General features: G+C 40.6%; 1 protein-coding gene across 1 annotated transcript in view; it reads left to right on the top strand.

Moving 5' to 3' along the window:
- LOC124622027 (mitotic spindle assembly checkpoint protein MAD1) overlaps positions 1-25,221 on the top strand; it is a 104,011-nt gene that overhangs the window by 21,307 nt on the left and 57,483 nt on the right. Inside the window, exons 3-5 of the mRNA XM_047147583.1 lie at positions 5,346-5,513; positions 17,720-17,926; positions 18,021-18,151. Of these exons, the coding sequence (XP_047003539.1) occupies positions 5,346-5,513; positions 17,720-17,926; positions 18,021-18,151 (506 nt within the window). The remainder of the gene's footprint in view (positions 1-5,345; positions 5,514-17,719; positions 17,927-18,020; positions 18,152-25,221) is intronic.

Below are 25,221 nucleotides of genomic sequence, written 5' to 3'. Positions count from 1 at the left end.
GTGGTATAAACAGTTTGAAGAAACAGGGTGCTTCTTTAATGGCAAAAGTCCTGGCCGGCCATGCGTTCCTGAACAAACCGTGGAACAAATCCGACAAGCATTTGAGTCTAAGTGTCGTGACTCTGACAATTTCATTTACCAGCAAGATGGACCACCACTGCACTTGCACTACAACGTGCGCAGTTTCCTCAGTGCCAACGTGCCTCAATATGTTGAATAGGGCGTACAGGACTGCGAGACCAGGCTTTACACTCTTGGCCTCCTAGGTCCCCTGACTTAATGCCATGTGTTTTCATCCTGTGGGGATACGTTAAACAATGTGTTTTACGTTCCTCCCTTACCTTGTGACATTGATGAGCTAAAAATCAGAATATCAGCTGCTGTAGCTTCAGTGACAGAAGACACCTGACACTCAGCCTGGGATGATTTCGGCTATTGGCTAGATCTTGTCCGTGCAGCCAATGGAGGACATATTGAGCATTTATGATGGGTTTTTATAAACTTCTGTCTTTTCTGGGTAATTTAATATGCAATTTGTTAGCGTGAAGCCCTTCTTCCTAATAAATAATTCTATTTAAAATTGGGTCATTCTTTCTGGGACACCCTGTATTTCATTATATTTATGGGCACCTGTCAGTGATTAATCCAAATTTTGACAATTTGATGGTCTTTCTACGATTTGCAGCAATTTTCTTATTGACACCTTGAAAGTGCCAGGTGTTCTACCGGCTATCAGTATTACCCACACATAATACAAGAAGAATTGGAAAGTAACGCACAATTATTTTATTACCAAAAATTGTAATAGGTAACAAAACAAAAAAAGAAAGTCACAAGTGAACTCTCATCCTTTACCTACTTTTGTCTACATGTACATCATCAACCACATTCTCAACACATTTCTCCCATTGTGATACCAATTTCAATACGCCATGTTCATAGAAGTCCATTGTTGGAGTATAGCCATCTGTGGACTACTGATTTCACTTCTGTATCTGTTGCAAAGTGTTGGCCGGCCAGGAATTTCTTCGTGGAACCAAAACATTTGTCAGTCCAACAGTGCAAGGACCGGACTGTATGGTGGATGCTGCAGATCTCCCACACAAATTTGACTATTTTCTCACAAACGGATGCAGCGGCATGAGGGATGAGCATTGTGAAGAAGTTTGACACCATCAGCATTAATGTTGTGGCATTTATTACAAAGGGCACGACATATCTGAACCAAAGTTTTATTGTAGGCTGCAGCATTCACAGTGATCCTGTGTTCATCAAAGCCCACCAATAACACAGCATGCATATCCCGTAACACTCTCAAGCACTTTCCTAGCAGGTTGAGTCACTTAGAATTTTCTTCCTATCGTGGAAGCAGCCTGTTTCCAACCCTTAAAGGTCTGCGTGGTTTCACGCATGTAGTGGTATGCCCATGACTCATCACCAGTGACAGTTCCTTTCAGGAAGTCGTGCCCTTCTGCGGCCTAATGCATTAAGTGATCCAAACTTGTCATCATTCGCTGGCCCTTTTGGTTATCTGTCAGTTTCTTAGGCACCCACCAAGCACTAACGTTACGAAATTTCAGTGAGTCTTGAACAATATCGTACGCTGCACCATAAGAAATGTTGAACTGCTGTGGTAAGGTTTGCAGTTGCACATGCTGGTCTTTCAAAATTGCTGCCTTAGTGGCTCTGACATTCTGTGAGGTTGCAGCTGTTACCAGCCACCTAGAGCATCATAAACCACTAAGGTTCATACGGCCCTTAGGGAAGAATGCACACCACCTGGTGTCATTGCTACAGTCCATACCGTCGTCCTCATACATGCCACACATTTCCATGTCAGTTTCACTCTGTTTATGCCCTTTGGTCCACAAATATCAAACTACACTTCGCTGCTCTTCACAAGTTGAGGACAGTGACATGCGTGCCATGTTTGTTTCATAGTTCAGGATTCTCTCATTAGAGATTAACATGAAAACAAAATACCCCCTGTAGTGCAAACATCAAACTATGTCATCATGAAATTTCAACATTCCAGCTGCAACACCACGTGAGAAAAAAGTTATTGTGAGTTACTTTCCGATCCTCCCTTGTATTTTGAAAGTATGACTCATCATCATCAGATGCTACCAGAGACTTTGGTTTGAGTCGAACAGTTCCATCATTTACTGAGAACAGTAAGGTGCAGCTGGTTTTCTGTTTGGGGTTCATTCTTTATGTCCACTTTCTCAGTTCTTCTTTGTGTTGAGTTCTACTGCTGCAACCATTGAAGGCAGTATATGCCTGAACAGGTCCATTTGGGAATCATCTAATTTCTCTGCAATAAGTTCCAGTGAATCTTTTGGTTGTACCATGTTACACATTGTGGAGACCACATTAAAACTAACCATTGTATCAGATTCCGTGATGTGTAGTTGCTTGAGGTGTATATGAAGTCCTATGAGTTGCGGATGTGGTGAATACATTTCCCCCATATATGGGCAGAGCAGTGTCTTCAAATAAATTGCGTGATGTGCCAATGTTGCTGACAATTGGGTGTAGTGGTGCAACCACTTTTGTGTACCTTAGGCAGTCCATACAGTCTTGGTGCAACTGGCACTCCTGATTGTTGTTTGATGACCCTTTCAAGCATGTCTGTTGTCTTCAAGAGAGCCCTGCTCGTGACACAATTCAGCAAGCCTGGGATCCTGCACTGGAGTTATTCAAAACACGATGGTCACAGCAGGAGAACTCAACAAAATAACTGAACATGTGGATATGGGGACCAAACCCCAGACAGAGCACCAGGTGCACCATTCTGACAACAGAAAATCGGATTTCTGCCAGACACGCTGGACTAAAAACGGAAAATGTCAGGATGATTCTAGTGTTAACAGACTGCACATGGAGCACATAGATCTGTCAGTGGAGGGGGAAGACAGTAGGTATAAATACTGGACCTGTTCCTCTCGACAGGTAGTCTCAGATAGTATCTGCACTTTTCTTCCGGGAGTGCAGTTCTGTCATGGCTGTATGTTAGTGTCAGTACTAAACATCCTTCCAGTTCTAAGTGTTGTACTACATTGATGATCCTGTCTTTGGTTTTTGACTTGATTGTGGTTTCGACATGAAATTGGTGGACACACTTGATACTTCAAAAATTCTGCTACACTGTGGCTCCAATTAGGCAATACAAGAGACGTCATCTACACGGACAGGAGTTGAAATACACGCATTACATCGTTCCTAAGATTCGTATATTCAGAAGGCATACTGATTTCAAAACAGTGATAAGTCAGCTACTAGTGTTTTCCTGAGGCATTGGTCGGGGCCTGACAAATGGCTTTAAGGATTTGACTGAGCCACCAAATACAATAAGTGGGATGACATGATGTGCTTGGCAAATGTGTACTTTTTCTTGGATGGTACAGCCCAGCAGTGGTTCATGAACATTGAAGAGAGGCTCAATAGCTGGAGCTAATTCCAGGCAGAATGCAACAATCAGCAGCAAGTCCACATAGCAGAAGAGCATTTGAAGAACAGGGTCTAATCTCATTGGGAAACAACACGTAGCTAAACTGAGTATGACAAAGGCCAACAAAATCTCACACTTATTGAAAGATGTCACAGAAGTAGTCTGGTGAAGGATGTCATGACAACAGAGGAATTAAAGTGGTGGTGTCAGTGAATTGAGGAGATGCAACAGAAAAGTGTCAGACAAGAGGTATGACTGAAAGCCAGATGTGGTTGTTACAGTAGTTGTGGAACATCGCTATGAACTCACCTCTCTCATATGCCAGGCAGTAATGGAAAAGATATAGCAATGTATGGCAGTCAGAAGTCTGGGGCCGAGCACACAAGAGATAACAGTCATAAATGTCAACCCATTTTTGAATGATACACAGAAAGAATGAGTTTGAGTTTCTTAGATTTTATAGTTACAGTTCTTTCAATAGATATATTTGGAATTAGGTAATATGTAGCTGGAATCTCAGAATTTTAGTAGTAAACATTTCCATAACCCACAACGCCTCTCTTGTAGCATCTACCCCTAGTGATGGATGAGTATCTCCTTGATATTCTCATACTTTCTAAATAAACATGTGATGAAACATGCTGCTCTTATTTGTGCCTTTTTCATTCTCTTCTATTCACCCTACCGTGCATGGTTCCATGACTGATAAACAGTGATCATTAATATGTCAAAGGAGGGTTTCATAAGCTACCTTCTTTGTAGGTGAGTCTCAGTTGCACGGAATTTTTCAGTGAATCCATCTGTCATCTGAATTACCAATGACTAGTTTTACTATTGTTGTTCAACTTCAAATTTATGTAGCAGCAGGTTCCTAGATGTTCGACAGGTGTGACTCTTTCCAGTACTTGGCTGCCAGTTGCGTAATCAAAGAACTGATGATAAATAACTTAAGACAAATGCTGGTAGTTTCTTTCCCATCCTTGTCGATTCCAAACTCCAGCTCTATCTCTAAATACCATGTTATTCATAGGATGTTAAACCCCATCCTTCCTTCCTTCGTTCCATTCCACAAGTAAGGCCAGTGGTCTCTTAAGTTGACAAAAAGAATTGTTGGTGATTTACGAACAAATGAACAGGCTTCATTATTGCTTACTTGACTCTACATGTGCAACCAGCAGTATCCTTTGCATTCGGTAGCTGCTGGAAATTCATGTCCAGCAAATGTATGGAATGCAAATGCGATTTCATCTCCAGTCTAATTTAATTTCTTGTAAGTGCTCTTCCACCCTTCTAACTTTGATGTTCCTGTAATCCAGTAGTCACACACTTCACACGTAGCCGGCTAAACCAACTTGGCATTGGGAAAACTAGTAGTTGGAAAATATTTAATAAGACAAGACAAAAATGGTATTGTGTACAACAGATTGAGGATGTTGAAGTAGAGATGAAAAGATTAGCACAACATAGGCCAGAATGAAATTAACCAATGGATGGAAGACTGAAAACAAGAAGGGACGTAAATGATGTAGAATTACACAGTGACAAAATTGAAATCCAGTAACATAAAATGATCTAGAATGTGCACTGTTGATTCAGCAGCATCAACACGGTTGTAAGTAAAGAGAAGTATATTTGTTGCTTGTCATGATGGAGTAGTATGAATATCACTACTACATATTTCAGAGTTTCTACATACCCTGCATGGTATAAATTCTTGTTAGTGTTAACGAAACAATATTCATCCTGATATTAGTCGTGGAAATTGCTGTTTGTGACTGAAAATGGATTTTTCTACACACTGTTTTTTGTAGGGGATTTCTTTATTGATTATTTGATGTATTTTTTCAGTTGTCTTCGAAATAATACCAATTCCCTCTACAACAATTTGTTTTAGATTCTAGAACTGGAAAATCACCTTGAAGCCATTCGAATGCGGGAAGAAGAAGCCATGGAAGAGTACTCAGAATATAAAAAGAGCATGAATACTAAGGTGAATAATTTAGAGAGAAGTAATAATTCACTGAAGAGTGAAAACAAAGAACTAAAGGATAAGATACAAGAGGTAAGTTCAGTGTTGTATCATGACTAATTAGAGAATAGGAAAATAAAAGAAGTTATTAAAAAATACTTGCAGCTCTTCAGTATTTAGGAGAATCGCCTGGTGTATCTTTTGGCAGTGGATAGTGAGGTGGTGGGAGGAATGAGAAACCACATTACATAAAATGCAGGAAATCATTAAGCCCATTAGTCAGACACAAGGCAGCAGAGTGTCCAGTATGTAAAAATATTGTCATTTGCAAAGGCATATGTGACTTTTCTTTTCAGTTTTCTGCTTATACATAAAATTGTACATGGGAATTACAATGATAGAAAATTTCTACATATTTTGTAAGAAATTCCTCAAATTTAGCATTAGCTTATTTCATGAGAATATCATGGAATTAAATAAGGTAAATCACATAAAGATCATGAATGCATAATAATATGTTGTCTGCCTGAACACTACATAACCACTGGGATAAGGAAATTAGGCGTAAGTTATTATATAGTAGAATATTAATTTTGTAGAGTAAATACAGAAAAGGAGTTATTACCACTTATATAAAGGCAGGTCAGCAATTTAGGAAAATTGAAATAAGTAAAATTTGCAAATATCAGGACACAGAAGCAAGCACTTGTGACAGTATATAGATACTTCCTGCAAGACTTTGATTGTGAGGCATCCTGATTATTTTTTATGCTATCTGTCAGACCAGATAAGCAAATAATGACTGTGGTGATTCAGTTGTAGATTTTCTAAAGTAATGTGAGAGAAAAAATACCTGGAAACTTGGTTTGAATCATACAGTTTAAGTATAATTAATTGCTTCAGTGCAAAAGATTTTAAATGTACCTGAGAAAAGATAGACAGAGCCCAATTTACAGGCAGGAAAAATCATTGTTGCCGGCCGGTGTGGGCGAGCGGTTCTAGGTGCTTCAGTCGGGAACCGGCGACCGCTATGGTCGCAGGTTCGAATCCTGCCTCGGGCGTGGATGTGTGTGATGTCCTTAGGTTAGTTAGGTTTAAGTAGTTCTAAGTTCTAGGGGACTGATGACCTCAGATGTTGAGTCCCATAGTGCTGAGAGCCATTTGAACCATAAATCATTGTCACATATAATGTATTCCATGTAAACTTGTGTCATTGTTGAAAAATAGCTTTCCTAGTAAACAAATCGGAAAGGACAGTAATAAGACGTGCAAAAAACACTGATCAGTAATGAGATTAGAGTATTTTGGGAATGGAAAAGGGAAGTTTATATGTTTACAACATCAAGTAAAGGTCTTTCATTAGTTGTATACTACAAAAACTACTTCATGTTACCAAGAAAATTTATTAACAAGTTTGTAAGTATACATATTACACACTGATCGTCGGAACATTTTGACCTCCTACCTTTATTATTATTATTATTATTATTATTATTATTATTATTTTGAGGTCTTCTTCACTACAGAATATTTTCTCCAACATAATAATTTACTCGGAAATTACTATACAAGGAATAAACATTCTTTAACTATATTTTCAAAATATTCTTCCAGGTGTTTCGAACTTGTCTCTCCTCTTCCTCTGCGCCCATTTGCCTCATTGTGTGCTGTACATTTTGGAGCCAGATGTTCGTAGGTCATCATCTTCTTCTTCTCCCCTCTGGTTCCCACTCCAGTATCAATTTTGATATTCTGGCTTCCTCCATTCATCGTACATGCTCGCAACACTGTAATTTCTTCCTATCCATCACGTTATATACTCTTTCTTTTATTTCCATTCTCCTTATTATTTCGGTGTTCCTTATCTTCTCTTTCCTGGAGATTCTTGCCAATCTTCTCCAGAAGTCCATCTCATACCTACTATCGATATAAACCCGTCCAGGCAACAGCAGCATCACCTGGCGAGGAATGACCACTAGTCACACACATGCATTGTGCACATAGTATCAGTGAGTTTGTTGTCCGTGTGTAGAATGAGGAAGGTGTACGATCTATGTGGGTTTGAGCGAGAGCAGATTGTAATGGCTCAGCACAAGCATTTTGGACTTGTTGGTTGTTCAAGCAGTGCTGTAGTGAGTGTCTTCAACTCGTGACAAAACCAAGGTGAAACCACATTGTGGGGTTGGGCGGCTAACCCTCATTACAGATGTCAAACATTGTAGGCTGGGCAGATGGTTAAAACAGGACAGGCGACAAACTGTTATGGAACTAACATCAGACTTAAGTGTTGAGCAGAATACAAGTGGTTCTGAACACAAAGTGCACTGAAAACTCCAGAAGATGGACCTCCGCAGCCAACGACCCTTGTGTGTGTCATTGTTAACGCCATGACATCGTCATCTATGATTGAAATGGGCATGTGACCATCGGCACTAGACATTGGCACAGTGGCAGAACATTGCATGGTGTTCTACGGGAACAGCTCCTTGACACCTATACTATGGGATGGAGACAAGCTGACAGTGGCTCCATTATGCTCTGGGGGACAGTTACGTGGGCATCCATGGGTCCAGTGGAGCTTGTGCAAGGCACTGTGATGGCCGAGGACTATCGTACACTGGTTGCAGTCCACATACGCCCCTTCGTGACGATCCTGTTTCCTGATGGCAGTGGCATTTTTCAGCAATATAGTGCACCAGGAGTGAGATGATGGAGTAGTTTGAGGAACACAGTGGCAAATTTCAGTTGATGTGCTGCCCCACCAATTCACCAGATCTGAACTTGATCGAATACAACTGGGATATGATTGAAAGTGGCATCAGAGCTCATGCCCCCCCCCCCCCCCTCCCCTGGAATTTATGGTAATTAGGTGAATTGTGTGTGCAGATATGGTGCCAAGTCCCTCCAGCGACCTACCAAGGCCTCATTGCTTCCATGCCACGACACTTCACACTTCACTGCTTTTATGCATGTCAGGGTGGGGACATTAGGTAAGCTGTCATGATGTTCTGGCTGGTCAGTGTATCTGAACAATGTTACGTAAAGATAGATTGCTACTCGCCATGAAGATAACACATTGAGTTGCAGACAGGCACAATGAAAAGACCCCCCCCCCCCCCTCCCCACACACACACACACACACACACACACACACACACACACACACACACACACACACACACACACACACACACTCTCACATATTCACACAAGCAAGCACATTTCATACACACTACTGCTATCTCTGACCAGAATGTGTGTTGTGTCAAATAGAAGCAGCAGTCCGGACTGGGGTGGGGAAGGGGGATGGGAGACGTCAGTGCTGCACAAGTCAGCACTGGCTGGTGGAGCATGCGAGAACCAGAGTTGACGGGACGAGGCAGCCAGGTACAGGCATCGGGAGGCCATGGATGAGGATGGGTGGGAAACGTAGAGCAGAAAAGGAGAGGAGCAGAGAAGGAGAAAAGACTGGTGTGTGCATTGGTATAGGGTGGCATACAACGATGGTGAGATGATATGAATTGCGAACAGGTGATCAGAGGGGGCAGAAGCTGCTCGGTGGAGGGTTTGGAGATGGAAGGTTACCGTTGGTTGATGCCAGTATGATTTCGGGAGCAGAGGAAGTGTTGTAAGGATAATCTCTGTCTGCATGGTTCAGAAAAGGCAGTAGCGGGGGGGGGGGGGGGGGGGGGGGAGGATCCAGGTGGCCCAGATTGTGAAGCAGCATGTTGTGTTAAGCTGCATGTTGTACCACAGGATGTTCCACGTTGCTCTCGGCCACAGTTTGGCAGTGGCCATTCGTCCTGGTGGATAGGTGGTTAGTAGTCATACCAATATAAAGCACTCCGTCTTCAGGCCACAAGTGGCCCATCAGGACCATCCGACCACCGTGTCATCCTCAGTTGAGGATGCGGATAGGAGGGGCGTGTGGTCAGCACACCGCTCTCCCGGTCGTTATGATGGTTTTCTTTGACCGGAGCCGCTACTATTTGGTCAAGTAGCTCCTCAATTGGCATCATGAGGCTTAGTGCACCCCGAAATACCAATATAGAAAGCTGTTTAACGATTACAGCAGAGCTAGTATACAACACGACAGCTTTCAAAGGTGGCCTGGCCTCCAAAAAGCTCAGTCTATATCTGAAATTAATAATTTAGATAACAGAATTGAATCTATATGGAACAAAAGACAAAACAGGTCACAGGACAAGGTAACATATCTGTTGATTAAAATTGAAGCATTATATATGGGAAGATGAAGATAGAAGCTGAAGAAATTAATTAAAACTTATGCCATGGCTGGGACTTTTAACCCAGGTCTCCAGCTGACTAGGCAGATATGTTACCCATTACAACACCGTAGCAGTATAGGTAACACAGCTGCAGCTGCACGGAGTACCCTGGGAGGGAGGGAGGGGGGGGGGGGTGAGGAGGCAGACATGAAATGGAAAGTGTCAGAGAGAGTATGTTGTTAAAGATAGTATAAAGGTAGGCAGCATGTCCATACTTAGTATAAGGACAGAATATAAAGGGAAGAGGGATAGAGGAAGAAAAACAGAAGTGAAATGAATATTGCAATGACAAACTTAAAAGGGGACATGAAAGAAAAAACAGAGAGAGAGAGAGAGAAGAGAGAGAGAGAAAGGTGGTGTGGGAAGGGATGAGGAAGATAAGGAGGAACAAAGAAAATGATTCAGTAAATAAATAAAATATATAATAATCTACCTACTCTCTTGTTTGTTTTTGTTATCTATTTAATTACATCTTATCTATTTACTCGGTCATTTTCTTTGTTCCTTCTTGTCTCCATTCCCAGTCCCCCCCCCCCCCCCTTCCCAAATCTAGCTTTGCTTTTTCCATGTTCCTTTTTGAGTTTTTCATTGCACTATCCGTTTCACTTTTGTCTTCCTCTGTCCATCTTTATTTTATACTCTGTTCTTTATTATCTTTGGCTGGCACAGTGTTTACCAATATACTGTCTTTGACAATCTACTTCTCTGACACTTCCACCCACATATTCGCTCCCTCTTATTCTCACAGTTGCCCCCCCCCCCCCCCCCCCCCCCATTCTAATGACATGAGTGACTGGATCCTCCTTTCTAAACTACCTCAACCTGTCCCTGTTTCCTCCATGGTAAGGAAATAATAGTTCTGCAGGTTTGGGTTAGTTTTCTTCAGTTACAAATGTGTGCCTTGACAATATTGTAATTTCACCACCAGAAGATAACACACCTTGCTTATTTTCATGCAGCAGTATCGTATAGAGTGATATGGTAACATAACACAGTGGCAGAGAGGATCAATCATGTTTGGATGTGGTCACGATTACAAAAAGAATGAAGTTGTGCGATTCGTTGGTGTATCAAAGCAGGCAGTTAAACATGTTCACAAAGAACACTGTACCACATGTGGCCATGTAACATAGTGTTAGAACATTGGTCATAAGAATAATATCCTAAGCCAGAGGGACCACAGACAATCGTCATGACTTGTCAGTGGCAGTCTGTTCAAATCCGACAAATTACTGCTATCAGGTTATGCAGATCAGTTTCAGCTAATTTCGTGAACACATGTGGATGCAATGAACTTTTGGAGTTGGGTACCTCACTAAAGGTCATTGCTAACAGTGGCGCTATAGCTGGACTTTTTCAGTGGGCCATACAGCACACAAACTGGACAGTAACTGACTGATTGTGCATAATGTGATCCTACTAGTTGCAATTTTGCCTTTTCTCAAATAATGCAGTGCATAAAGTGCACCATGGGTCTAAGGCCGGTATTACACTATCAAATATTCCGTCAAATATATTTGACAAAGATCTTTGACGTAGTGGTAGAAGGGGTATTACACTGTCATCATATTTTTCGTCAAAGTTCAAGATGGCTGACAACAACAACTTGTTATTAACCGCAGCAGTTGAATGTACCACAATTGCACTGTGTGCATATGCGAAAGTGAAGCAGGGGAAGAAAAAGGAAACATAGCTGGGTGAAGCCGTGGGTTTTACGACGACACAACAAAAGTATTCAACAAAACTTGTTATGTGAGCTTATAGTGAAGGACGTCAAGTCGCACATCAATTACTTAAGAATGGATAAGCATACATTTCTGTATGTGCTCAATGAAGTTTATCCTCATATCACAAAGCACAATATTCACTTAAGAACTCCTACATCTGCAGAAGACAGGCTCACTGTAACACTCCGATTCCTTGCTACAGGAGAGGGTTAGGTTAGGTTAGGTTAGGTCTCCAATCTTCGTAATCTATTTTTGTATTCAGCGTGCCTCATGTTGTAAAGCGCCTATCAGCTTCAAACATCTCTATTAATTTTGTAGTTGTTAGCACACACCAATTGTATTTACCCGCAATGTTTATAAAAACACTACAGACGACAGAATGCAGCGATGCTAGTGCTCCATGTGGTAACATGTCACATTGCAGTGAACAGAAGACAAGCGACTTCTTTGATCAAATCTACAGCGAGGCCCTAGATTTGATCAAATATTGGATGACATTTGACAAAGTTCCCTATTACACCATCAAATATCTTTGACAAAGACATTGGACAAAGATATTTGACGAAGAAATTTGATAGTGTAATACCGGCCTAATGAGCGGTTTAACCCATGAGGGTGCAGTCCAAGCCAGAGGTGGTTTAGTAATGTTTTGTGGATGCTTTTTGTACCGTGTCTTGGGCCCAGTCATTTAGTTTACTGTTAATGTAAACCGTGCTGTTTATTTTACCATCTTGGTGACAAAGTTTTGCCCTCTCTTCTGTATTTACATAATGAGTATTGTAAGATCCCCCCCCCCCTATTATTTTAATAATTTCTTTTACTTCATCCTAGGAAAAGTTGTCTGTCTCATGTTAGGCAGTCAGGGCAGTCAGACTAAACTTTAATACAACAGTTAAAAGAAGAATCTTATGCCTGAGAAACCTGTGCCTAACTAATCAGCCTTGACCATGTAATAAATTCCTGGACTGATGGACACTAAGGCACCTTAACGCATCTCATATAGCCAGCTAAATTATCCAATCCTAATCCTGTGGAAAAGTCTGAGACAGTTTGAAATAGTAGAGGAAACGTTGCCATCATCATCCCTATAGTTTGGTAGCTGTGTGGGATCTGATAATCTTCAGCAGGTTCGGGTGTATGTGAAGAAATTTTTAGGCTGTATTCATCATAACATTAATATAATTACAAAACAGTTATGCATTATTGGTGTGATTGCTTGTAGGGGTGACTAATTTTTTTGTCCGACATCTTATTTTCTCTCATGAAATTTGTCGTGAATAATCAATAGTTCATGGGGAATAATGACAGACATAATTACAGTATTAGAAGATAAATTATGTTCATTGTTCTTCATTTAATTTCACTTACATCAGTCAAGCATTTCAAATCCTTAAGTAAGTGATCATTCAATATCAATAATGATTACATATGGTTTCATGTAGAAACTTTCAGCTTATGTAGTGCAAAGGTGTTACATATGTACTCAAGTTACTAAATATTGTGTGGTATTCTGCAATCTCATCTGTAAATGGTCAAGATGCAGCCATTTTCAGATACAAATTAAGTTACTAATTCTGTTACCTGGCTCTATCCCAATCATTACAATATATTGTGCAAAGCGATCGCTGATACCTGTATTTAACTAGTGTTATACCTGTATCAGAACAACAAAGTGATTGGCAGCTAATTGTTTACATGACAGTTAGTGTAGCAACAACCAACCAGAGAATGAGCTTGATCCCACTTTCTATACTGTCCACCATTGTCACAATGCTCTTCTACCATAGTTGTCCAATCAGTTGCATACAATGCTTGCAGCTGGTAATGCAACAGTTGTGATTTGTTTTTATTGTTTGCATTGCTTCTCTCCACAGCTTATTTATTTTACATGACAGAATGTTCTTAACAAGCTGTCACAGTGGACAGAAAAGTGATAAGTATTATTACCTCCCTCTTTAGCAAACAGACAGTGCGAATGTATCCAGAATGGAATTGCCCAGCTGTTGCTGCCACAGCCATAGTTTTTATGCAGATAAATGTGAATCGACGACTTGTTCCTTTACTCTTATCAGATATTAAAAAAATATAAGTAATTTGGGAAGTCCAGAAAAATTATTATTTGGTAACTCACCTAACTACTTACAACATACATTCACATGTCTGTCTGTTTAGAGCAGCAGAACGTATGGTAAGTGTAGTGTTTGATAGTTAATATCTTGAAGCATATCTTATTTCAATCTCCTGTGTTCACTATTGTAAAATTATTTATGATGTAGTGTTATCCTTGCACAAAAATTGTGTTAGGGGTTGTAGGCTTCAGCCATTCTTATTTAGATTTTCATTACTGGATGTGAATGATGGAATTGTTCTTCAAAGACCACAGCCAATTTCTTCTAGCACCTCACTCGATCAAACTACTGTTCTGAAGCTGGTGATCTTGATGTAGGTGGAGTGTGCATACCGGGGGGAGTCATTCCAGATGTGGAAAGGGTCCTTCCGGATGCCATGAAGGGTACAGGGTGCACTCATCTGCAGGTGGTCGCTCATGTCGGCACCAATGATGTGTGTCGCTGTGGATCGGAGGAAATCCTCTCTGGCTTCCGGCAGCTATCTGATTTGGTGAAGACTGCCAGTCTCGCTAGCGGGATGAAAGCAGAGCTCACCATCTGCAGCATCGTCGACAGGACTGACTGCGGACCTTTGGTACAGAGCCGAGTGGAGGGTCTGAATCAGAGGCTGAGACAGTTCTGCGATCGTGTGGGCTGCAGATTCCTCGACTTGCGCCATAGGGTGGTGGGGTTTCGGGTTCCGCTGGATAGGTCAGGAGTCAACTACACGCAACAAACGGCTACACGGGTAGCAGGGGTTGTGTGGCGTGGGCTGGGCGGTTTTTTAGGTTAGATGGCCTTGGGCAAGTACAGAAAGGGCAACAGCCTCAACGGGTGCGGGGCAAAGTCAGGACATGCGGGGACCAAGCAGCAATCGGTATTGTAATTGTCAACTGTCGAAGCTGCGTTGGTAAAGTACCAGAACTTCAAGCGCTGATAGAACGCACCGAAGCTGAAATCGTTATAGGTACAGAAAGCTGGCTTAAGCCAGAGATAAATTCTGCCGAAATTTTTACAAAGGTACAGACGGTGTTTAGAAAGGATAGATTGCATGCAACCGGTGGTGGAGTGTTCGTCGCTGTTAGTAGTAGTTTATCCTGTAGTGAAGTAGAAGTGGATAGTTCCTGTGAATTATTATGGGTGGAGGTTACACTAAACAACCGAACTAGGTTAATAATTGGCTCCTTTTACCGACCTCCCGACTCAGCAGCATTAGTGGCAGAACAACTGAGAGAAAACTTGGAATACATTTCACATAAATTTTCTCAGCATGTTATAGTCTTAGGTGGAGATTTCAATTTACCAGATATAGACTGGGACACTCAGATGTTTAGGACGGGTGGTAGGGACAGAGCATCGAGTGACATTATACTGAGTGCACTATCCGAAAATTACCTCGAGCAATTAAACAGAGAGACCGAGCGAGGTGGCGCAGTGGCTAGCACACTGGACTCGCATTCGGGAGGACGACGGTTCAATCCCACATCCGGCCATCCTGATTTAGGTTTTCCGTGATTTCCCTAAATCACTCCAGGCAAATGCCGGGATGGTTCCTTTGAAAGGGCACGGCCGACTTCCTTCTCCATCCTTCCCTTATCCGATGAGACCGATGACCTCGCTGTTTGGTCTCTTCCCCCAAACCAACCAACCAATTAAACAGAGAACCGACTCGTGGAGATAACATCTTGGACCTACTGATAACGAACAGACCCGAACTTTTCGACTCTGTATGTACAGAACAGGGAATCAGTGATCATAAGGCCGTTGCAGCATCCCTGAATATGGAAGTTAATAGGAATATAAAAAAAGGGAGGAAGGTTTATCTGTTTAGCAAGAGTAATAGAAGGCAGATTTCAGACTACCTAACAGATCATAACGAAAATTTCTGTTCCGACACTGACAATCTTGAGTGTTTATGGAAAAAGTTCAAGGCAATCGTAAAATGCGTTTTAGACAGGTACGTGCCGAGTAAAACTGTGAGGGACGGGAAAAACCCACCGTGGTACAACAACAAAGTTAGGAAACTACTGCGAAAGCAAAGAGAGCTCCACTCCAAGTTTAAACGCAGCCAAAACCTCTCAGACAAACAGAAGCTAAACGATGTCAAAGTTAGCGTAAGGAGGGCTATGCGTGAAGCGTTCATTGAATTCGAAAGTAAAATTCTATGTACCGACTTGACAGAAAATCCTAGGAAGTTCTGGTCTTACGTAAAATCAGTAAGTGGCTCGAAACAGCATATCCAGACACTACGGGATGATGATGGCATTGAAACAGAGGATGACACGCGTAAAGCTGAAATACTAAACACCTTTTTCCAAAGCTGTTTCACAGAGGAAGACCGCACTGCAGTTCCTTCTCTAAATCCTCGCACAAACGAAAAAATGGCTGACATCGAAATAAGTGTCCAAGGAATAGAAAAGCAACTGGAATCACTCAATAGAGGAAAGTCCACTGGACCTGATGGCATACCAATTCGATTCTACACTGAGTACGGAAAGAACTTGCCCCCCTTCTAACAGCCGTGTACCGCAAGTCTCTAGAGGAACGGACGGTTCCAAATGATTGGAAAAGAGCACAGATAGTCCCAGTCTTCAAGAAGGGTCGTCGAGCTGATGCGCAAAACTATAGACCTATATCTCTGACGTCGATCTGTTGTAGAATTTTAGAACATGTTTTTTGCTCCAGTATCATGTCGTTTTTGGAAACCCAGAATCTACTATGTAGGAATCAACATGGATTCCGGAAACAGTGATCGTGTGAGACCCAACTCGCTTTATTTGTTCATGAGACCCAGAAAATATTAGATACAGGCTCCCAGGTAGATGCTATTTTTCTTCACTTCCGGAAGGCGTTCGATACAGTTCCGCACTGTCGCCTGATAAACAAAGTAAGAGCCTACGGAATATCAGACCAGCTGTGTGGCTGGATTGAAGAGTTTTTAGCAAACAGAACACAGCATGTTGTTATCAATGGAGAGACGTCTACAGACGTTAAAGTAACCTCTGGCGTGCCACAGGGGAGTGTTATGGGACCATTGCTTTTCACAATATATATAAATGACCTAGTAGATAGTGACGGAAGTTCCATGCGGCTTTTCGCGGATGATGCTGTAGTATACAGAGAAGTCGCAGCATTAGAAAATTGTAGCGAAATGCAGGAAGATCTGCAGCGGATAGGCACTTGGTGCAGGGAGTGGCAACTGACCCTTAACATAGACAAATGTAATGTATTGCGAATACATAGAAAGAAGGATCCTTTATTGTATGATTATATGATAGCGGAACAAACACTGGTAGCAGTTACTACTGTAAAATATCTGGGAGTATGCGTGCGGAACGATTTGAAGTGGAATGATCATATAAAATTAATTGTTGGTAAGGCGGGTACCAGGTTGAGATTCATTGGGAGAGTGCTTAGAAAATGTAGTCCATCAACAAAGGAGGTGGCTTACAAAACACTCATTCGACCTATACTTGAGTATTGCTCATCAGTGTGGGATCCGTACCAGATCGGTCTGACGGAGGAGATAGAGAAGATCCAAATAAGAGCGGCGCGTTTCGTCACAGGGTTATTTGGTAACCGTGATAGCGTTACGGAGATGTTTAATAAACTCAAGTGGCAGACTGCAAGAGAGGCGCTCTGCATCGCGGTGTAGCTTGCTCGCCAGGTTTCGAGAGGGTGCATATCTGGATGAGGTATCGAATATATTGCTTCCCCCTACTTATACCTCCCAAGAAGATCACGAATGTAAAATTAGAGAGATTAGAGCGCGCACGGAGGCTTTCAGACAGTCGTTCTTCCCGCGAACCATACGCGACTGGAACAGGAAAGGGAGGTAATGACAGTGGCACGTAAAGTGCCCTCCACCACACACCGTTGGGTGGCTTGCGGAGTATAAATGTAGATGTAGATGTAGATGTATCTGTAATCTTTCTTCTGTTTGTCCAAAGCGATAATGCTGTAAGGGGAAGCTTATCACATGTGCAATGCAGTTTCATACACACTGTTGTGTATATATTTTTCATTATAAATGTAGTGGTTAGATGCTAAAGAATTGTTCTCTGCACTGGTACATTATTATTGTTCTCAATGTATTATATTAAGAAACAATATTTTTGTAAAGTTTAATGCCCAAACAACCTATCATGAAAGTGATACATGTGTATTGTTCACAGTTTGAATTTGATGTACAAGCCAATATTAAAGCTAATGAGCGACAAATGATGCAGCTGAAGCATGAACTGAAAAATACAAAACAGCAAATTGCTGATATGTCAGAGAGAAATACCAGTTTAGAGGAGAAACTGCAAGAGTTCAAAAATATGCAAAATAAACTAAAAAATGCAGAAGATAATTTGCAGCTTGCTAATAGTAAAATAAAGGTACTGTTGCAATTGTTCTGTTAATACGTATACCAACAAGATCCATCTATTTTTGGGTTTAATCATCCAGTTAATTTATGGACTTCAATTTTAGGATTTACAAAGGGAGCAGGAATCATATCAAGAGACACTAGCATATGCAAAGTCTCAAGAACAGAAACTACTTGCATTTCCAAGCTTAGAGAAAGAAGCTGCCTCGTTAAAGGAGGAAAACAAGCGACTGAGGTAGGTTGTCATTGTAAGATCATTGTTGCTTCTATTTTAAGGAAACTGTATGTAATGACATTACATGATGTGTGATTTGCAGTTTAGAAGCAGCTGATTTGTGGCAGTACCATTCCTAGTATCTTATTTAGGCACAATTATCCGCAGTTGTGTAAATGTCTATTTGAAGCAATTGTACAACCTCTTGTACCTCCATCTCCTTTAGTGGAGTCTAATCTCAGTGAAAACTTACATGTATTATTAAGTTGTATTTTGTTGTTCTCTTGTGTAAGGTTTGCTTTCAGGAAATTGTAAATGTATAGGCTTACTTGTTTCATTGCTACACTGCAACCATTATATGAATGAGATCAGTGCCCTGGTTAAAAGTTCAGTATTTGTCACTAAAAGTTAAATGAGGAAGCTTGCATGCTCTGTATAGGTGGAGGTACTTTCATGTCATCAAATAAAACAGACAGAAATGCTAATAGCTTTCAGCTCTCCTCCAAAAACTGCTCATGAGAATTGACTATTTAAAAATTATCTACAATTGTGAGGCAATAAGTACCACGTTCAGCAGTGTATGAACAACTTTCTCTTTGAGTATTGACATTTTGTGCTAATCATTTATTGAAAATTCTTCCATTTTTACTCATTATGAACTTTATCTCCTCTTTTTTTTATGTTTTAAAGAAATTGTCCTTTGTTGTGTTCAGTTTCTTTCAAAAGGTACAGAAATAACTGCAGATATCTTTATCATGTGTCTGTTTTATGGATTTTAAAAATAAATATTACAATCTGCATGCTGTCAAAAGCAGTTAAATGTTGTATCTACACACAGATGAAAATATTTTCAGGAATATTCATAATTTCGTTAGTCTCCAATAGCAGGTGCAGTAAACAATCTAAATTTGTGTGCAACAGTACAGAAACCAGTACTATACATAGACGAGTTTCTGTACCTAATTTAATTTGTAAATATGGTATCCTGCCTACGCGTCGAATATGGGGTGCCTAGGAAACCTGCTTTCTCGGATCGCTAGACAATAGTTCAAGCAAATCATATTAATGAAATATATTACAAAAGGAAATGATTGCAATTCTTAACTTTGTGAATTAGCGATGTGTCACAAGCGAAGGATGACAGTATAGAAAATGCTACATAGTAGAAGCGAAATGACTAATCTTGATGCTATTCTTGAACTCACTGGTGTAGAACTCACAGAACTGGGCTGCAGCCAGGTGGCGCGGCATTAATGTCCTTTTTGTGTAGAGGGTGCTGCCGTTGCGTTATTGTCCTGTAGAGGGGTCGGACAGCGTGCAATTGGCTGACATCATCTCACAGCCCCCTCTGCTCTAACGTTCCCACCTGGTGTGCTGGCACTTGACTTTACACCGGATCAGTAACCACATTTACATTCTCCATGATGTGTAGAATTAATTTCCATCGACAGATAAATACAGTCTCGAGAAGAAATTGCTCAGAAGTATAACGTACTAGTGTGAATGCATTGTAACACAAATATGAATTCTCACTAATGGAAAACATTTCAATATTTTATGTAGATTTAGAAAAGCAACTTTTTTTTGTAGTTATTGTTGCTACAGCGCTTCTGTCTACTTCTAGGTCGCTGTTGTTGGTACTTAATTTTTAGGTGTTAACAATTGAAGAAACACAACCGTTACTGTAAAAACAGTTTTGTACAGTTCTGCAGCATTATTCTTGCTGCAGTAGGATCAAAAGGAATAGCTCCTTTGAGATCACATTTGTAAAATAATTGCTCTTAGCCATGAAACGTCAGGTAATTCAAGATGATTCCTTGGAGAATTTTATACATATTCTACATGATTATTTGGCATATGTCCAGATTTGATACAACTGGGAGCAGTGTAGTTTGATTATATGTGTTAGGGATTTATAGATACAAGCAGTTGTGTCAAGTTCTAAAAGTAAATGTTCAGTTTTATGTGTTGTGAAACACAATTTCAAGCAAAGAAACACAGAATTGGAGGTCAGAATATGAACAAAAAATTCAGCCACTATGAAAAAAAGTGTCCATTAATAAGAATACTTTCAGCAGAATAGTGTCACAGTAGTTGTAAGATTATACCATGTGGGAATTTGGGAATTTAACAATGACTTTTCTGTCAGTTTTTTATATAACCATTGAAAATTCTGATTGCGGTAAAACTAATGGAGTGAATAAACACAACCACTATTCAACGCATGGTGGTGACAACATAAAGCAGACAGGCATTAAAACAAAATGTCGGAGATCATAACTCAGCATTCAGACAAGCATTCTTCTTGCACACATGTGCTTGCAGCTACATTCTCCTCTCACTACAGCTTGACTAAACCTGTCCATGGCCATTTGAAATAAAAAAAGTGTCAATGATTGTGCCTTCACAGAGATAAGTTCTGCTATCGGTTCAGTGGTTTCATTCAGAAATATATTCCCATATGGTGCTACGTGTGCAGTAAGCTCAGGCACTTCTCAGAAATCATATATCCTACAATGCTTTGCTATATTATAAACCTTGATACACTCAAATACTTTGTTTGATAAGTCTGTGTAAACTATATGCAGTTCTTATTGCCTCTCTGTTTTTCCTTGTCATTGTTCATTGTCTTTAACTCATAAAGTAGAAGTTTCAGCCTCTCTCATAAATCTTTACGGTTGTTCAGCATATGCTCTGTCGTGTTTATTTATTTATTTATAAGTTTCACACTGTTCTACAGATTCATTTCTTAATGCTTCAGTTAGGCTGTACATCTTCCTTTCAGACATTTCATGCAAGCCATTCTGATTTTTTTGGGGGGACCTCTAGTGTATATGTCACAGTGGAAGTGGAAGATTAGGGAAGGCAAACCTTCCCTAATGGATGTATACCATCACTAAAGTGATCAGTGACAGTGTACCATAAAGTGAAAAAAAATGCATGCACCAGTGAAGGTGAACCATCACTGTACTCAGCTAGGTAACGTGAACATAGCATATTATCCACTAGTGAAGGTGTACCACTGCTGCTCTCGGGTCATTAATGGTGTGTCCAACAATGTTACCACGCATCAGCATGAATGTAATTGTCATCAGCTGATTATTATGTTACACAGCAGTGTAGTTATGGTTGACAGTAGTGCAGTTATGGTTTACAGTAGTGCAGCTGTGGTTGACAGTACTGCAGTTACAGTTCACATCAGTGCAGCTGTGGTTGAATCAGTGAAGTTCTACAAACATCTTAGAGTGGAACGGGGAAATCTCAGTTATAATTCTGTCTTCATGGACAGAGAAAAGTAAGAGTCACTTATCAGCAAGGCTAAATCACTAAAACCTGGACGAAAGAGGAACAGCAACAACTACAAGTTTTTGAAGAGATAGGAAGTGCAGGAAGTGAATGGAGTAATCAAATTAATACCACCTGTAACTGAAGCAAGTAATATTAAATACAATGTTTATGATGAAGAACTGTATGATATTCTGCTTGAAGCTCATGTAATGACTGCCCATGGTGGACGCGACCGAATGATAAAATGCTTGAAGTCAAAGTTCTGTAATATAGCATACAGAGATGTCTAAATTTATATCAGTTTGTGTGAGCCTTGTTTACAAAACCAAAAAGGTGAGAACAAAGGAATAGTAGTGAAGCCAATGCTGTTCAAGGAGCTAAATTCCAGATGTCAAGTTGATCTCATTTACTTCCAATCGCAACCAGATGCAGATTACAAATTCGTTGTTCTCAGGCCACTGAAGTTCAAAACTCTCTTAAGGTAGCCAAATAGTGGCATATTGGTTACAGGCGGACTTTGTTTTTCAAAGCATAGTCTTCCTGCAGCCAGGCTGCTGCTGCGTGGCTCCTTCCTTGGGTTGTAGCTACAGGGTGAGTGATGCACAATACATGGGCCTAGCCCTCTTTGCCTATCCTCACCTGCGGTCTTCTCCCCTTCACGTGGGCCCACTGATTTCACCGAGTGGAAGACCGCACTGGGGGCCTGGGTGGAGTTACCAGCCCTTCCTCGCATTATACCCTTTCTTAGTTGGGGGCAGTTAAGTAGATAGCAGAGATATGCGATAACATTATTGATATTTTTACATTGTTAGGTGCTCCCTCAGTATATTGCAGTGTGACAGTGGTAGAGAGTTCATTAACAAAATAATGAGCAGCTCAACTAAACTATGGCTCAATTTTAAGATTGACCAAAGTAAACCTAGACACAGTCAGAGCCAAGGCAGCGTAGAGTGAGCAAATCAAGACGTAGAAAATATGCTAACTACATGGATGCATGAGCACAACACTTTGGAGTGGAGCCATGCATTAAGATTTGGGCAGCGAATGAAGAATGGCACTGTACATTTTGGAATTAAAAGATCTCTGTATAAAGTGATTACAAATTTATAATGGTTTATCAGGACCACCTCACTAAATTTGTTGGCTGCCCTCCTAAACATTGTTTGTCTTAAACAAGTGTATATCCTGGAGCATTGATGAATGTTCACTCTAAGGGTGACTGTGAAAATAGAATTAATCAAGTGAGTGTTAGCAGTGAGACAGGGATGAAACATTGCAGGATAATGATCATAGTAAATCTTCATTGCAAGAGGGTATCATTTCAACAGTAACAGAGGTTGAGAACACAGAGAAAGTATTCCTAACAATAATGACTACTGCCTGACTGATTTAGATGATTCAACTTTGCTATTAAAAACCACAGAAACGAAGCCTACAAGTGCTTAAAATAACAAGTGGAAAGAACGTGGCAGTGTCCAGATTGCTGCTTTCCAACAGTGGGAAGTTCCAGTTCCTGACATTGATAGAGGAAGAGGAGATGCTAGGTCAATCTTAGGTGTCATCCTCAAGACAACGGTCTATGGCTTCTACCGATTTGGGATGAGAGATGGTGTTCTCAGCAAACTAAATACACGGTAATAAATTGTTTGTTTTTAAATAATTATGAAAGGGATGATACAATATGCCACTGAAGCTATAACTACAACATTTCGCTTTAGTTCCCAGCTCAGTACTTGCTCTCTAAGAATAATCTCAGTGGAGGAAGTTCCAGCAGAAGAAACTATTGCCCTGAGGACAGTCGATGGGAAGTGGCCAGGGATTCTTCAAATGCAACTGCCAGCAAAAATGCCAGACTCTGCGATGCTTTTGCAAAAACAAAAATGTGTTGTACACCTCAAAGTGCCATGGTGCACATCCTTGCTGCAATAAATGAATTTTATATAATAAGACTATGTTTTCAAGCTATAGGTGATAAATGCAACTTTCAAAGTACAACTGTTTTGTTATTACAGCCATGGTTCACATTCCTTACCTCTTGACAGTGAAGGTATACATTCACTAGTGATAGTGCACTATCCCTAGTCAGTGTGTTGTGTGACAGAACTTGAATCAGTAATCCACTTTCACTAAATGGACCAGTGAAGGTGCACTATCACTGGTGATGGTATACTTTCCCTGAAACTTCCACTTCCACTGTAACATATACAATACATTTTTCATATCAGTTGAACCATTTTGGTTACAAGTACTTTGATAAGTGTTACTGCCAAATTAAATCTTTCAGTTAGCCTGTGAAGTGTCCATGGCTCATGCTGACAATAGACTCCCTGCCCCCTGGACAGTCACCATCATACACCAGAATGCTTTTGAGAAGAGTAGAAGTGACCTGTTAGTGGGTGGAGCAGAGAGGACAGACAGGATGTGAGGTGATAATGGAAAATAACATCATGCAATTTGCTAAGAGGAAGAATGCTTGCTGTTAATGCCCTTTAGCGTCTGCACATACCGTGACAAATGGGTAGACAATCACAGGATATTTATTCTTAGCTGCCGACATGGAGTTCGCCCAAGGAAGGAATTCCACCCACAATAAAATCTATATGTGGTCATCCAGCCATGATAATTGTGGCTGGCACAACATGTTTAACAATGATGCTGAACAACAGTTTGATTGGCCAGAAGAGAAACATAAAATAACCAGTTGAGCTCTTGGCCATGTTGAGAACCATGCCTCTGGAGAACACGAAGCGATCACCTTGAAGGGGTCACTTAATGGCGGATACTGGAAAGAGGGGGACTTGTCATCGAGACAGTGCTGCCTGTTACTTATGCACTGCCAGGAAATATGCCAGCCAATCACAGCACTTCTACCTGCTGCCCTCACAGTGCTGACCTGCAGCGTGTCTTACACCACACCAATAGCAGCCAGATCACTGTGTGGTAAAATGCACTACAGATCTCATTTATGTCTGCCTGCCAGTTCCATTTGACTCATAGCAATCACAATTTGAACACCCTGCTAATGACCCTGAGATTCTTGTAATTGATAATGGGCAAATCGTTATTTCCTTTTTCTTGAGTAAAAGTAACTTGTAAATTGGATTTGAATAACTGTGGTCCAAAGAGATTTATTTATGACTAATCTCCCTAAATTCTTGTTGCTGGCACTCCTAATCATTATTACTTAATAAGCAAATGCCACACTCAAGTGTAATTAAAGACATTGTGATTACTTTGATTTAAAATGCAAATCTTGTGCAGAAGTGCAGTTTAATAATATACGATAAAATTTTTTATCACCATAAGATCAAGCTTGCGTTGCATTTTTGCTTTACTAGCTGCCCCAATTTCAGCAGTCATCTCCTCAGAAAAAGTTAATAAATAAATAAAATAATAAAAAAGATGTTTACTTTGAATTTCAGTGTACACCTGCTTGTATAAACATATATTTTTGAGAATTTTTGGCTGTTACAAGTGTAGTGCATAACATAAGCTATCTGAGTAACAGCATCTGAAAATCCCTACATTCTGGGAATTGACCACTACACATCAAGAGAGGTTGACCCACCACAATAAGAAGAGGCATGGGAATTATTGTGTTGTCAGTAGAGAAGCTGTAACAACAGAATGGATCAGTCAGGAGAGCTCATGACTTCAGATGTGGACTAGTCATTGGATGTCATGTGTGTAACAAATCCATCAGTGACATTTACTCTCTTCTAAAGCAGCCATGATCAACTAATGGTGATGTGATTTTGAAGTGGGAACACAAAGGAAGAAACCTAGCTTCATCAATACTGACT

Source organism: Schistocerca americana, chromosome 7, assembly GCF_021461395.2.
Source record: "Schistocerca americana isolate TAMUIC-IGC-003095 chromosome 7, iqSchAmer2.1, whole genome shotgun sequence".
Taxonomy (NCBI): domain Eukaryota; kingdom Metazoa; phylum Arthropoda; class Insecta; order Orthoptera; family Acrididae; genus Schistocerca; species Schistocerca americana.
The sequence above is the reverse complement of the archived record's forward strand: the minus strand, read 5'-3'. Positions and strand labels throughout refer to the sequence as shown.